General features: G+C 41.4%; 1 protein-coding gene across 3 annotated transcripts in view; it reads right to left on the reverse strand.

The window, feature by feature from the left end:
• The window catches only part of pik3r3b (phosphoinositide-3-kinase, regulatory subunit 3b (gamma)), a 598971-nt gene extending 592272 nt beyond the window's left edge, over positions 1 to 6699 (reverse strand). For 2 of the 3 annotated variants that reach the window (XM_072273710.1, XM_072273712.1), the window contains exons 1-2: positions 6503 to 6699; positions 5389 to 6008 (exon numbers count right to left, since the gene is read on the reverse strand). In XM_072273710.1, coding sequence (XP_072129811.1) covers positions 5389 to 5713 — 325 coding nt within the window. In that variant the 5' untranslated portion in view covers positions 5714 to 6008; positions 6503 to 6699. The remainder of the gene's footprint in view (positions 1 to 5388; positions 6009 to 6502) is intronic. The other variant, XM_072273711.1, reaches the window with a different exon arrangement.
• Positions 6700 to 14040: the final 7341 nt, after the last annotated feature.

Consider the following 14040-nt stretch of genomic DNA (forward strand, 5'->3'; position numbering starts at 1 on the left):
TTAACTTTCTCTATCCTGATTTTGTCTTCAACACTCTAGTTCCAAAAGCACCTGAAAGAAAAGGAGGTTAGTATCTCCTTCAAACCCTCACATTTTCACTGTAACACTACTCCCACCTTCACAGTTTATACAAGAACTCTTCTACCTCTGTGTTAATTTAACCTGTTTACTTTTACCTCCATCAATTCAGTTAATACCATATGGTTCTTCCCCTATATTAGTTCATTCATGCCCCTCTTTCCGCTACGGAACATATTGTCGATGCTGACTTGGTTGAAAGGAGCTAAACACTTGGCAGTACTTTACTTGATTATAAAGTCTACCTTTAAATTTACCACAAAAAGCATTTGATGCATATACTTGTGTCAGCAAGCTAATTTATTTATTGAGATACAACACATGGAATAGGGCTTTCTGACCCTTCAAGCCAAGCCGCCAGCAACACCCAATTTAATCCTAACCTAATCACAGGACAATTTACTAAGACCAATTAACCTACTAATTGGTAGGTCTTTGGACTGTGGGAAGAAACCGGAGCACCAGCAGGAAACCCACACAGTCACAGGGAGGAAGTACAAACTCCTTACAGACAGCAGTGAGAATTGAACCCAGGTCACTGCCACTGTAAAGCATTATGCTATCATACCACCCCATGTGCAAGATGTGCATAATGGATGTGCAAGAACACACATGCAAATGGTCAAGCTAATGGACACAGGGAGAGCAATAATCCATTTTTAATTAAAAGTCCTTAAACGCCACATATATTGTCATTTTCTACAAAGTATATTATCAGAAATAAAAAGACAGAAGCCAAGCCCAGTGGCAGCCAGGAAGAGTACTCTGGTGGAAAGATTTAATGAATGCTAGTGATGAGGCTGATTGTAACCCACAAAAGTGATAACAATTAGATTATGAAGACACACAGTCCTCTTTTATTGTCATTTAGTAATACATGCATTAAGAAATGATACAATATTTCCTCTGGTGTGATATCACAAAACACAGGACAAACCAAGACGAGAAAACTAACAAAACCACATAATTATAACATATAGTTACAACAGTGCAACAATACCATAACTTGATGAAGAACAGTCCATGGCACAGTAAGAAGTTCAAAGTCTCTCAAATGTCCAACATCTCACGCAGACGGGAGAAGGAAGAAAACTCTCCCTGCCATGCCCGACCACAGTCCAACTCTTGAGTCTTCCGAAAACTTCAAGCCTCCGATCAGCCCTCCGACACCGAGTACTGAGCACCATCTCTATCTGAACGATTCGACCTCAATCTCGGTCGCCAGCAGCAGGCAAAGCCAGGGATTTTGGGGCCTTCCCTCCGGAAGATTTCTTGATCGCGCAGTAACAACAGCAGCGAACTGGCGTTTCAGAAATTTCTCCAGATGTTCCTCTGTGCTTTCACGTCTGTCTCCATCAAATCAGAATTGTCTACGGCCTCTATTTAACGGATATGGTATCATTTTCACCAGAGGGCTACGCACGCATGGCGTGCTGCTATCTCTTCCTCCTGCCTGAATTACCTTCTTAACCCAAGTGTAGAGCTGTGGTGGTGTTGTGGTCATTGCAACGTTATTACGGCTCAGGGTGTCAGAGTTTGGGAGTTCAATTCTGTCATCCTCTGTAAGAAATTCTTCCCGTGTGCATGTGGGTTTCCTCCAAAATGCCAAGGATGTACCAGTTGGTAGATTAACTGGTCATTGTAAATTGTCCTGTGATCAGGCTAGGGTTAAACAGGTGGGATGCTAGGCAGCACAGCTCGGTGGTCAGGGAGGACCTGTTCACCGGTGCATCACTCAATAAATAAATATTTTGCCTACCAGGGCCGTAGCATCCTTTCAGTGTTTGGGCGTGGGCATCATGTTTTCCTGAGAGAACAAGTTAGCTGAAGCTACTTAGCTGCTGTGCCAGGCTGGAATTGCATCCAGTCAGATTTATTCAACAAAAAGCATGACTTATGAAGCGAATGTGAGACTGAGTCAAAACATACTTCAAAACAGCAATTACTTATGTTACTTATTACATGTTACTTATAAACCTACTACACCAAGAAGAGAGAGAAGTTCCACTGAAATATTTACCATAGGTACAGATTTTAACAGGAATTTTAACTGAAAGTCAGGTCGCCAAGTATAATTTTACACATCAGGATGTGATCAATCCATTTGTGACTTTGCTGGAATCGCCAGATAGAGCTAACAAACTCATTTCAAACAAAACAGAAGTGTCCATAATTTTAACTGTTTAACTTGAATGACTTTAAATCAAAATTGACTTAAAATTTATTCTGAGTATTAGTCCTCAAAATTGAACTCTCCATGATAAACCAAGGATCTAAAGGTTAATAAAGATCAATAAAGGTCATCTGAATTAACTGAAAATTATCAAAGGAGTAAGACTACAGTGAAGAAATCCTGTCTGTTAGCATATTTTTATGAATCATTCTTTTTGATTTAATACCAGCAGCAAAAATGGACAAACAAGACACTTCATTTTTAAACTGGGAAGCAATTAATTTCACATGCTAAATAATTTATTCTAAACAATAAAATAACAAAAGGAAAATGCTTTAAATTGTCTGCCAAACTGAAAAATAAATTCAGTTCAAAAGATGAAAATGCAGTCACAATAGCATTCGGCAGTGATATTTCCCACTCCCTAACCAATAATTATTTTATTCTCTTCTGTTAACTATGTTTAATCCCCATGTTTGAAAACATTTTATCCCTCTATTTCCTCGGAGATCTTCAGTATTAAAAAAGCTAAAGAAAAGCCATTTGCTCGGGCTCCCGCTCAGTTTATTGATTAGTTCAAAAACCCATATGTTGATGGAAACCCTTTGCTTGCAGTGAGTTATGCTTCAAAACATAACAATCTGAACCTCAAGGTGAAGCTGAACTGCCTAAACTGAAGCACAAGAACATTATGTTACATATTTTAAATTTTCTTTCTAGTCAGAAACATGAAATGCAGGGAGACAGTAGGTGAGGTTTTGGGTTATATACATTCAATTGCTAAAGGACAGTTATAAACGGGGACTGATTTCACAGACTTTTCCTTTAAATTATGTCAAAAATAGTATTTAATTATTCTCTGAAAAACTGCATTAATTTTTTTGGATAAATAAGTTCAATGCATTTATAACAAAATTCTACCTTTCAGTTCTTTGTTTCTGATAGCCTTTGACTTTACCATGCTATTAAACAAGGCCTTTTATTAATTGTAACATCAACATTCTTAAAACTATAGAACTCTGTTGAGCAAATACAGCAACTCCATGTCTTGTGTAATAGCTACATATGCAAGCTTTTAGTGTTTATGTGGCATTAGGCATTATCTTTCACCTATCCCAAGATAATTCTGCCATTTCCAAGATCTTTCTGCACTTCTGATGAGCCCATTTTTTTCCATGAAAGACTATGGTATCCTTTGATGTGGTTATGATATTGGTAAAAGTATTCTGCATAAGCTTCTTTCAATTACCTTCAAAAATTCGTAACAATGTTAAGTCAGAATATTTTTTAGTACCTCTTTCATATACACATTCTTATGAGCCACGGCAATATCCACACAGCAAATTAACTATCTGTATGCTCATTCAAAAAAAAGCCTATGTTTTCACATAGGAATGCAGTTATTAATTTGCCAAAAGTGCCGCTATGGAAGCTTTAAGTTTAAAATGTAAACTTTCTTTATATTAGAATGTTTATTTACAGAAAAGATGATATATTAATTATGGAATAAATGACAATATTTTTCCAAGTGACTTAAAGTTTACGTAGAGCCAATAAAAAGTATACCCATCAAAATCATATCTAACTTAATTTATTTGAAATGCAAATTATCTGCTTCAAATCTCTAATCGACCATCTCATCTGCTCACATCATCACTTCTTCCAAAAGGCTACTTGATTGCTGTAAATTATTGATATAATCAGAAGTTATATTTTGTTGTTTATACTCAACTAGCCACTTGTTCGAACATGAACATAGTTTTATTTTAATTGGGTGCAGTAGTTAAAATGTACTTAAATTAAGGGAATGCAAAAATTTAATAATCCCTGGTTCTTTTATCCAACCATTGCTGCAGAAGTTGTAACAAGAACCTCAAAATATTAAGAATTTTTAAATTTGATATCCAAGTAACTTTTGATGCAAAAGATATAAACAAAATGCCAAGATATAACAAAAAAATCCATTTGAAATATTTCAATATTTTGTTCCATCTTTCTCTTGTGAGGAATTGTATGGTTTTATATCTTTAACCAAATTGTGACAGTTTGAATCTGAATCCCTAATTGCAGAAATTCAAACTTAACTCCAGCCATGACCTTAAAGACTTTGAAATTTAATTCTGATGGATTTTCAGAAGTATAGAAAACAAGATTCTAGCTATTGTGCAGAAATTGAGGGTTAAGTACATCTGCCCAAAACATTGATGCAGAGGGTTGATCGCTTCACAAAAAGGAAGCCACCCTCATAACCTAATTTACTGAAGTTTATACGTCGATATCTGAAACTATTGGTGCAACGGTATCTGTAGCTAAATCATAACACTCTAGATACAGAATTATTTACTAGCTCTATTTGAGTGGACTTTGAAAAGCTGAAGTTCATTGTTAGTGGCAATACTAAGCAACTAATAATCATCTTATTTTTTGATTTTCCAGGAAGAGAACAGCATCCCTAGAACAAATAACTTTTTTTTAGGTACAGCAAGACAAACTACGATCCTCTTTCAATGGCATTATAATGATGCACCATTAACGTAGGACGTTAGCGAATATTCCTTATAGCAACTAGAAACTAGAGGCGAGTAGGTCAATACATTATCTGTTAACATGCTTATTCCAGCCCGAGAGAGCTTATTGAGAATATACACTGGTACCGAAAAGCACAAGTTATAATAACTTCATGCCAGAGGATGGGGTTTTAATCCAGTATCTCCAAAGCTTTCCCAATAGATTGCTCTGGGTAGTAAAGGTTAGACATGTTTATACAGAATGTCAACGGATTTTAGAATTTTTAATTCTTTAATTCCCTGCGTGTTCACTTGAGTTCTACCAATGAAAAAGACATAGAATGCTTGGGTGGCAAGAAAGGCCAGTTGATTTATTTTCAAAAATCAAAGCATAGCATAACTTTCCATCCCCTTAATTCAACCTCTGTATTTCATATGGGCAATTTCCATTCTTGCGTAGTAATAACCAAGAACTTGCAGCCACGAAACAATAAAGTAAGCACAAATAAACCCATTTTGTCTGATCAACGCCGTGCACCGTTAATAACGGGCCAAACCTCATTCCTGCTGATTTCATCTTTAATAACTATAAATATCTCTGTCTGTACACTGCTATCAAGAGGCACCTACCAGAAAGTGGGACCGGACTGGCCGCTGCCGAGCCGCTGGGGGTAGGAGGAACAGGTCTCGGTCTTGGCTTGGGAGTTGGAGGCACAATTCGAATCGGTCCAACGAACTCGACATAGGTCCCAGGGAAGTCTCCTTTGTCCTTATTTCTTTCGTTAACTCCATTTAGCCACCCTTTGGGATTTTTCTCATCTCCTTCTTGATAATTGGCAGTCAGCAGCACCGACTTGCTAACGGTGAGCAGGTCACCCGGCAATAGGTTGATATCTTCTTCTCGCTCCTTCTTGTACTCAAACAGAGCCCGGTATTGGAAACCCTCGGTGCACATTTTTGGTATGGCTGAAGGAAATAAATGCTCTGTCTAAAAAATAAGAGATGGTGGCAGCTCCTGAGGACGAGCACCGACTCAAGGTCAATGCCAAAACCCTGTTAATTCCCCCTGTGTGAAATGCCCGCTGTTCCGCCTGCTGCAGTTTCCATTCCCCACACTTCGACAGAGCTGGCACCCAAGTTGCGTGACGCCGTGAAACTTCACGAAGTGTGCTGGCTGTGTGGTTTTTTCTGCTTCGGATAGATGCTAATCAAGCGGAATCCATCCGGTTCAAGTCCTTCTAGTAATCCTACTGAATTAACCAGGGACAGAGACGGGTGGAGAGAAAGAGGGAGCGAGAGAAAAAAGAAGAGCTCATTAAAGCGGCCAGAAAAAAAAATCAGAGGACATTACATGCGCTTATAATTATCTAATATGTACAAGGCACTAGAGGTGTCTGTGCGGAAGTGCATGGGACACACTAACAGCGTTTGGGAATAGGTTAATCTTATAATTCACCACAGAGCAAAACCAACCCACTGCAGTTCATCTCCAGAGCACATGCGTCTTCAGCCGTTCTGGCCAATGGGGACCAAATCCCACCAATCCCCAATTTTTAAATATTGCTGAAGCTTTTGACATTGAACATAAAGAGAAAGTGAAGCAAAATAAAAACGCAATTTGAAAACGAGCAATTCCCACAATAAGATGCATTGCTCTTTATAGAATTTGCGATACAAACACCAAGTTAAAACAAAATAATTCCAGACGTCCCCAATTTTCAACATTAGGGTTAAAAATACATACCTCTCCAAATCCCACGCGATTTGTCGTAGAGATGCTCAGTGCCACTTGGATGGGGGTTCAGGCAGACCCAAGTACACGGTGTGTTGGAAGTGACGCGCACTATCGTTCCATGGTTGTTTTTTTTCCCTGCTGTTGTTTTATTTTAGTTGCTCCTTGCTGAGACATCCGAAACTCCGCAGTTAGGACTGTTCATTGCAGTCACTTTCACCCAGCCAGACTTCCAGCATTTATAATGTGACGTGTCTAACCACACCCACTGTCAGTGATAAATTGCGAGTGGAAGTCGGTCATTGCACCGCAGAATCTGTGCAGATGCGCTGATACCTCGCTGGGACCGAGCAGGACCCGGACCTGGTCTCGGTTCATTAACTGGGTTGGAGCCACTACGTGTTGCGTTAAAGTACGCTGAGCCGCGGACTTGGAGAAGGACTGCAGTAAACTTGTACCCCAGCAAGATTATCGTTGTAAAAAGCCTGACAATTTGTAATGTAGGTGTTTCGGAAAATACATGAATAGTTGTATATACTAACTGCATTTCATCGGTTTTGTATCTGTACTCGGCACAATGACAATAAAGTTGAATCTAATCTAATACCATTAACAAATCGTACCGTTACCAATTAAGGATCTACTATATGGAAGAAAAGGCTGGAGATACTCAGCAGGTCAAGCCACGTCTGTGGGAAGAGAAACAGTTATTAACGTTTCGGGCAACACACATAAAAGTTGCTTGAAATTCCGGCATCTGCAGATTTCCTCGTATTAACGTTTTGGGTCAAGTTTCCCTTTTGACTAAGAGTCATCTACTTGAAATATTAGCGCTGCTTCTCTCCCACAGCTCTGGGCTGATCTAGTGAGTATTTCCAGCATTTTCTGATTTTACTTCAGGTTTCTAGCATCTGTATTTTTTGTTTATTGCATTAAAATATAATGCCATTGAGTGAGATGGCGTCAAGATGATGAGGAATCCAGAGGTCTGGTCAAGTGAATTGGAAAGACTGATTCAGATCCTGTCACAGCGGCTGAGGAATTTCCATTCAATTAACAATTTTTTAAATATATAAAATAGAGATCCAGTAATGGTAGCCAAATCATGAAACCTATTAGGTTGAGGGATGCCTTCTAGGAAGGGAAGTGTGTGGAGTTTATCCAGTCTGGCCTATCTGGGCTACTGATTCAATTCAGATTCTGCATGACCTTCCTCCGTATCGTTTAATCCAGTCTCAGGGAATCTGACTGTTTCCAATACTGTATCACTTTAAGAAATACTGAGTGTAATGGATGCACCAAAGGCTATGGGACCCAACAATACCTTGTTTGTCCTGTTGAATTCATGTTCAAAGTATGGGACACCTCTAGCCATTCTGTTCCAGCATATCAATAAGGGTGGCATTTATATTGATGAAGGATCTTAACTCAAAACATCTGCTGATGATTCCTCTCCATGGATGCTGCCTTAGTGGCTGAGTTCCTCCCGGCAGTTTGTGTGTATTGCCCTGCATTTCCAACATCTGCAGAATATCTTGCATTTGGCATTTATACTAAGACATTCAATAGATCCATTTAATATCCGAGGATGTATAGAATATACAACCTGAAATGCTAAGGATGCCCTGGCCACAAAATAACACAATTAGAGCCAATTGCCTCACCCCCATAAGGCTCTTCTCACTTATCAGTAATGGACGATAACAAACCTCCATCTCTGTGCCTACTTCTTTGGCAAGGACCCTCTAGCCTGCACCAATGACCCCTTCTCCCATCTTTAACCCTCCTACGCTTCTTGGACACCCTGCTCTGGATCTTTTTATGTCTAACTGCCAATGAGACATCGTCCATCTCAACTTTACCACTCCTCTCTCCAATTCAAACCTCACTCCCCCTGAGCGTGCTGCTCTCCCCTCTCTCCACACTAATCCCAGCCTCAACATCAAACTTGCAGATGGGGGTGGGGGGGGGGTTGGGTGCTGCAGTAGTCTGATGGACTGACCTCTACATTGCTGAGGCCAGATGGCAACTCTCAGACATCTCCTCTTACTTAACCCTTGAACAGGACCCCACTAAGGAGCATCAGGCCATTATCTTCCACACCATCACCAACCTCATCAATTCTGGGGATCTCCCATCCATTGCCACCAACATCATACTTTCCTTAACCCACACCTCCCTTTCCTACCTCCTACCCAAGATCCATAAACCTGAACATTGTTCTGCCCCATTGAACTCAGGTCTGCATACCTCAGCTCTAAATCTGTGACAATTCACATGCGCTCGATTTCTTCAAGAACTTGAAGTTCCCTGTCCCTGTCTCATTTTCACTATGGATGTCTAGTCCCTGTACAGCTCTATCCCTCCCATCAGGAGGACCTTAAAGCTCTTCACTTCTTTCTGGAAAGCAGACTGAACCAGTTCCCCTCCATCACCACTGTCCTCCGTCTTGTGGAACTGGTCGTCACCCTCAATAATTTCTCCTTCGGCACCACCCTTCGAACCCAAGGTATAGCCATGGGCACTCACATGGTTCCCAGCTTTGCCTGCCTTTTTGTTGGCTATGCAGAACAGTCCATTTCCAAGTCTACAATGGCATCGCTCTCCAACTCTTCCTACACTGCACAATTGCATTTGTGCTGCTTCCTGCACCCATGCTGAGCTCATCAATTTCGTCAACTTTTCCACCAACTTTCACCCTGCCCTCAAATTTTTTGGTCCATTTATGACACCTCTCTCCCTTTTCTCAATCTCTCTGTCTCCATCTCTGGAAATAGTCTATCTACTGATATCTTTTATAAACCCACTGACTCTCACAGCTTTCTTGCCTCCACCTCTTCCCACTATGTCACTTGTAAAGATGCCACTCCCTTCTCGCACTCTTCAGTCTCCACTTCATTTGTTCACAGGATGAGGCTTCTCATTCCAGATGTTTCCCTTCTTCAAAGAAAGGGACTTCCCTTTCTCTACCATAAATGCTGCCCTCCCCTGCATCTCTTCCATTTCATACACATCCACCCCCACCCCATCCTCCTGCCTCCACACCAGGGATCCTGTTCTTCTTGTCCTCATCTACCACCCTATCAGCCTTCGCATCCAGCACATAATGCTCCGTAACTTCTGCCATCTCTAACAGGATCACACCACCAAGCACAGCTTTCCCTTCCCCCAAATACCACTTTCTGCGGGATCCCTCTCTGTGTGACTCCCTTGTTCACCTGTCCCTCCCCATTGATCTCCCTCCTGGCACTTACCCTTGCAAGCGGAACAAGTCCCACACCTGCACCTACACCTCCTCCCTCATTACCGCTCAGGGACCCAAACCATCCTTCTAGGTAAGGTGACACTTCATCAGTGAGTCTGTTGGGGTCATCTACTGTATCCAGTGTTCCTGGTGTGACCTCTTGCATATTGGTGAGACATGACATAGATTGGGCGACCACTTCATCAAGCACCTTCACACTGTCCACCACAAAAAGCAGGATTTCTCAGTGGTCACCCATTTCAATTCTACTTCCCATTCCCATTTCGACATGTCAGTCCATGGCCTCCTCTACTGCCATGATGAGGCCACACTCAGGTTGGAGGAAAAACACCTTCTAGTCCATCTGGGTAGCCTTCAACCTGATAGCATAAACATCGATTTCTTGAACCTCTGATAATTGACCCCATCCTCTCCTTCACTATTCTCCATTCTTGTTTACCTCTCACACCTTTTCGCTTACTTGCCCATCACCTCTCCCTGTTGCTCCCATCCTTTCCATTTCCTCCATGGTCTTCTGTCCTCTCCTATCAGATTCCTCCTTCTTTGGCCCTTTATCTCTTCCACCAAGCAACTTCCCAGTACTTCACTCCACCCCCTTCCCCACTCCCAGTCTCACCTATCACCTGCCACCTTTACTTCTGCCCCCTTCCCCCACCACCTTACTCTGACTTCTTCCCCCTTCTTTTCCAGTCCTGATGAAGGGTTTCAGCTCAAAATGTGGATTGTTTATTCCCATCCATAGATGCTGCCTGACCTGCTGAGCTCCTTCAGCACATTGTGTATATTGCTCTAGATTTCCTGCAACTGCAGTACCTCTTGTGTCAATAACCTGTAGATGCCCATTCGAAGCTCTATAGCAACAGCTCATAGCAAGCCTTGATCCTGTTTTGGATAAAGGGATTGAGTTCTATATATGAAATACAAGTTCCATTTGCTTAATGCAGCAAAACAACTTATTAGTTAAGATGCGCGTTATATCAAACAAAAATTGATGCTAAACTCCATGAGTTATTAGGACAAAAACTTATTTAAAGAAGAAGCTTTTAAGGTATTTTTTTTAAAGAGAGGAATGTTCCCAGGGCTTAATATCTTGCCCACAAAAGAGTGGGTGCAATAGTGAAGAAATTCAATTTGTCAATGAGCAAGAGGCCAGAATTAAATGGATTTCTGAATCGGAGTGAAAATAGAAACTGGATAACAGAAAAGAAAGAGTATGCTTGACATCAAAGCACCTTTTAACATGGCAAACAAGTAAATTTGAAGTCAACGGGAATTGTGGTAAAGCTGTTCATTCCTTGGATAGAATCCTACCTGTTCATTGTCCCACATCGAAGATGCTGCAAACATTTCTCTGCAGGATCCTAGGACTATAAGACCTTAAGACCATAAGACATAGGAACAGAATTAGGCCATTCAGCCGATCGAGTCTGCTCCGCCATTCCATCATGGCCGATCCCGGATCCCACTCAACTCCATACACCTGCCTTCTTGCCATATCCTTTGATGCCCTGACCAATCAGGAAACTATCAATTTCTGCTTTAAATATACCCACCATCTTGGCCATCTTGGTCTGTGGCAGAGCATTCCACAGATTCACCAACCTCTGGCTAAAAAATTCCTCTTTACCTCTGTTCTAAAAAGGTCACCTCTCAATTTTGAGGCTGTGCCGTTTAGTTCCGGATACCCACACGATAGGAAACATCTTTTCCACATCCATCTTTTCTAGTTATTTCAACATTTCGTAGGTTTCAATGAGACACCCCTGCATTCTTCTAAATTCCAGTGAGTACAGGTCTAAAGCTGCCAAATGCTCCTTATACGTTAACCCCATTCATTCCTGGAATCATCCTCATGAACCTCCTCTGGGCTCTCTTAAATGACAACACGTCCTTTCTGAGATATGGGGCCCAAAACTGTTAACAATACTCCAAGTGCGGCCTGACCAGTGTCTTATAAAGGCTCAGCATTATCTCCTTGCTTTTATATTCTGTTTCCCTTGAAATAAATGCCAAAATTGCCTTTGCCTTCTTTACCACAGACTCAACCTGGAGTAACCTTCTGGAGGTATTGTATGAAGACTCCAAAGTCCCTCTCCACCTCCGATGCTTGAATTTTCTCCCCATTTAGATAGTAATCTGCACTTTTGTTCCTTTTACCAAAATGCATTATCATACATTTCCCAACTGTATTCCATCTGTCACTTTTTTGCCCATTCTTCCTGCTGAAATCGTATTGCTTCCTCAGCATTACCCCACCACTATCTTCATATCATCTGCAAACTTTACCACAAAACCATCAATTCCATTGTATAAATCATTGACAAACAATGTGAACAGATATGGTCCCAACACTGATCCCTGAGGAACACCATTAGTCACTGGCAGCCAACCAGGAAAGGCCACTTTTATTCCCACTCGCTCCCTCCTGCCTGTCAGCCATTCCTCTATCCATGCTGGTATATTTCCTGTAACACTATAAGATGTTATCTTGTTAAGCAGCTTCATGTGAGGCACCTTAACAAATGCCTTCTGAAAATCCAAGTAAATGACATTTACTGCCTATCCTTTGTCCATCCTGCTTGTTACTTCCTTGAAGAATTTTAACAGAATTGCCAGGCAAGATTTCCCTTTACAGAAACCATGCTGACTTTGATCTGTTTTATCATTAGCCTCCAAGTACCCCGAAACCTCATCCTAAATAATGGATTCCAACACTTTCTCAACCACTGAGGTTAGGTTAACAGGCCTATAATTTCCTCTCTCTTGTCTTCCTCCCTTCTTAAAGAGTGGACTGACATTTGCAATTTCCCAGTCTTCCAGCATCATGTCAGAATTGTGATTCTTGAAAGGTCATGACCAATGTATCCATTATCTCTACAGCAACCTCTTTCAGGACTGTGAGATGTAGTCCATCTGGCCCAGGAGACTTATCCACCTTAAGACCTTTGAGTTTGCCCCGCAATTTTTCATTTGTAATAGCAACGGCACTCACTCCTGCTCCCCAACACTCCCGGACCTCAGGCACACTGTGAGTGTCTTCCACTTATTAAGTTCATCTGCCATTTCTTTGTCCCCCATTACTACCTCACCGGCATCATTTTCCAGTGGTCCAATATCAACTCTCACCTCCCTTTTACTCTTATATAACTGAAAAAACTTTTAGTAACCTGCTTTATATTGTTGGCTAGTTTGCCCTCATATTTCATCTTTTCTGATATTATAACTGTTTTGGTTGCCTTTTGTTGGATTTTAAAAGATTCCCAATCATCCAACTTCTCATTCACTTTTGCTACCTTGTATGCCCTTTCCTTGGCTTTTATGCAGTCCTAGACAGCCACGGTTGCCTAACATTGCCATTTGAGAACAACTTCTTCTGTGGGACATATCCATCCAGCGCCTTGTAAACTATTTCCAGAAACTTCAACACCTCTGTTCAACCATTATCCCTGCCTGTATCCCCCTCCAATCCACCTGAGCAAGCTACTCTCTCATGGCTCAGTAATTCCATTGTGATATTGATGAGTGTTTGTAGGACAACTTGGCCCAGAGCAGATACTTCTTCCATGTGGAAGCGCTAGGTGAGGCAAAACATCGCAGAAACTTCACAAGCTCCTCTCTCATGCCTCTGTAATTCCCTTTATTCCATTGCGATACTGATCCATGTGACTTATGCTGCTCCCTCTCAAATTGCAGTATGAATTCAATCATATTATGATCACTACTTCATAAAACTAATTGTCCTTTGCAGCTTGGTCAATGGACCTATGTATACACTCAATAGGCATTTTTGTCAGGGTACTTGTCACATCAACAAATAAGTGATTTGGTGGCAAGTGTCCATGAAAATTACTGTGGAGTGCAAAGTAAAGGCTGATTTATACTTGTGCGTCAAGCTTGCGCTGTAGCCTATGCAAGTGGGCAATGCCGTTGTGAGCATTTATACTTGTGCGTTGGTGCGTCTGTGTTGCTCTGCAATTTGCGCACGTCATGCATGCGTACACACCTGCCCGTGCAAGGCTTCGTGGTCATGGTAGTCTTTCTCAGGTAAAGCAAGCATCTTTTGACGTAAAAGCGAAATGTGTCCTCCATAATTTCAGAGGTCTGTAAAGCTTGATGGAAAGCATTGCAGCTAGAGTTCCTTCCCTGCCCTTCAGTCGCCCAATGAGAAGCTATTGCAGCGTAGGAGGAAATGCAATGGACCAATCACAGTTGTTGTGGTCTGTGAAGCCGTGATGCATAGTAACTTTTTGGGAGAGGTGCGCGTCAGGCTACGGCGTAGAGATCC

This window comes from Mobula birostris, chromosome 12, assembly GCF_030028105.1.
Source record: "Mobula birostris isolate sMobBir1 chromosome 12, sMobBir1.hap1, whole genome shotgun sequence".
Lineage (NCBI taxonomy): Eukaryota > Metazoa > Chordata > Chondrichthyes > Myliobatiformes > Myliobatidae > Mobula > Mobula birostris.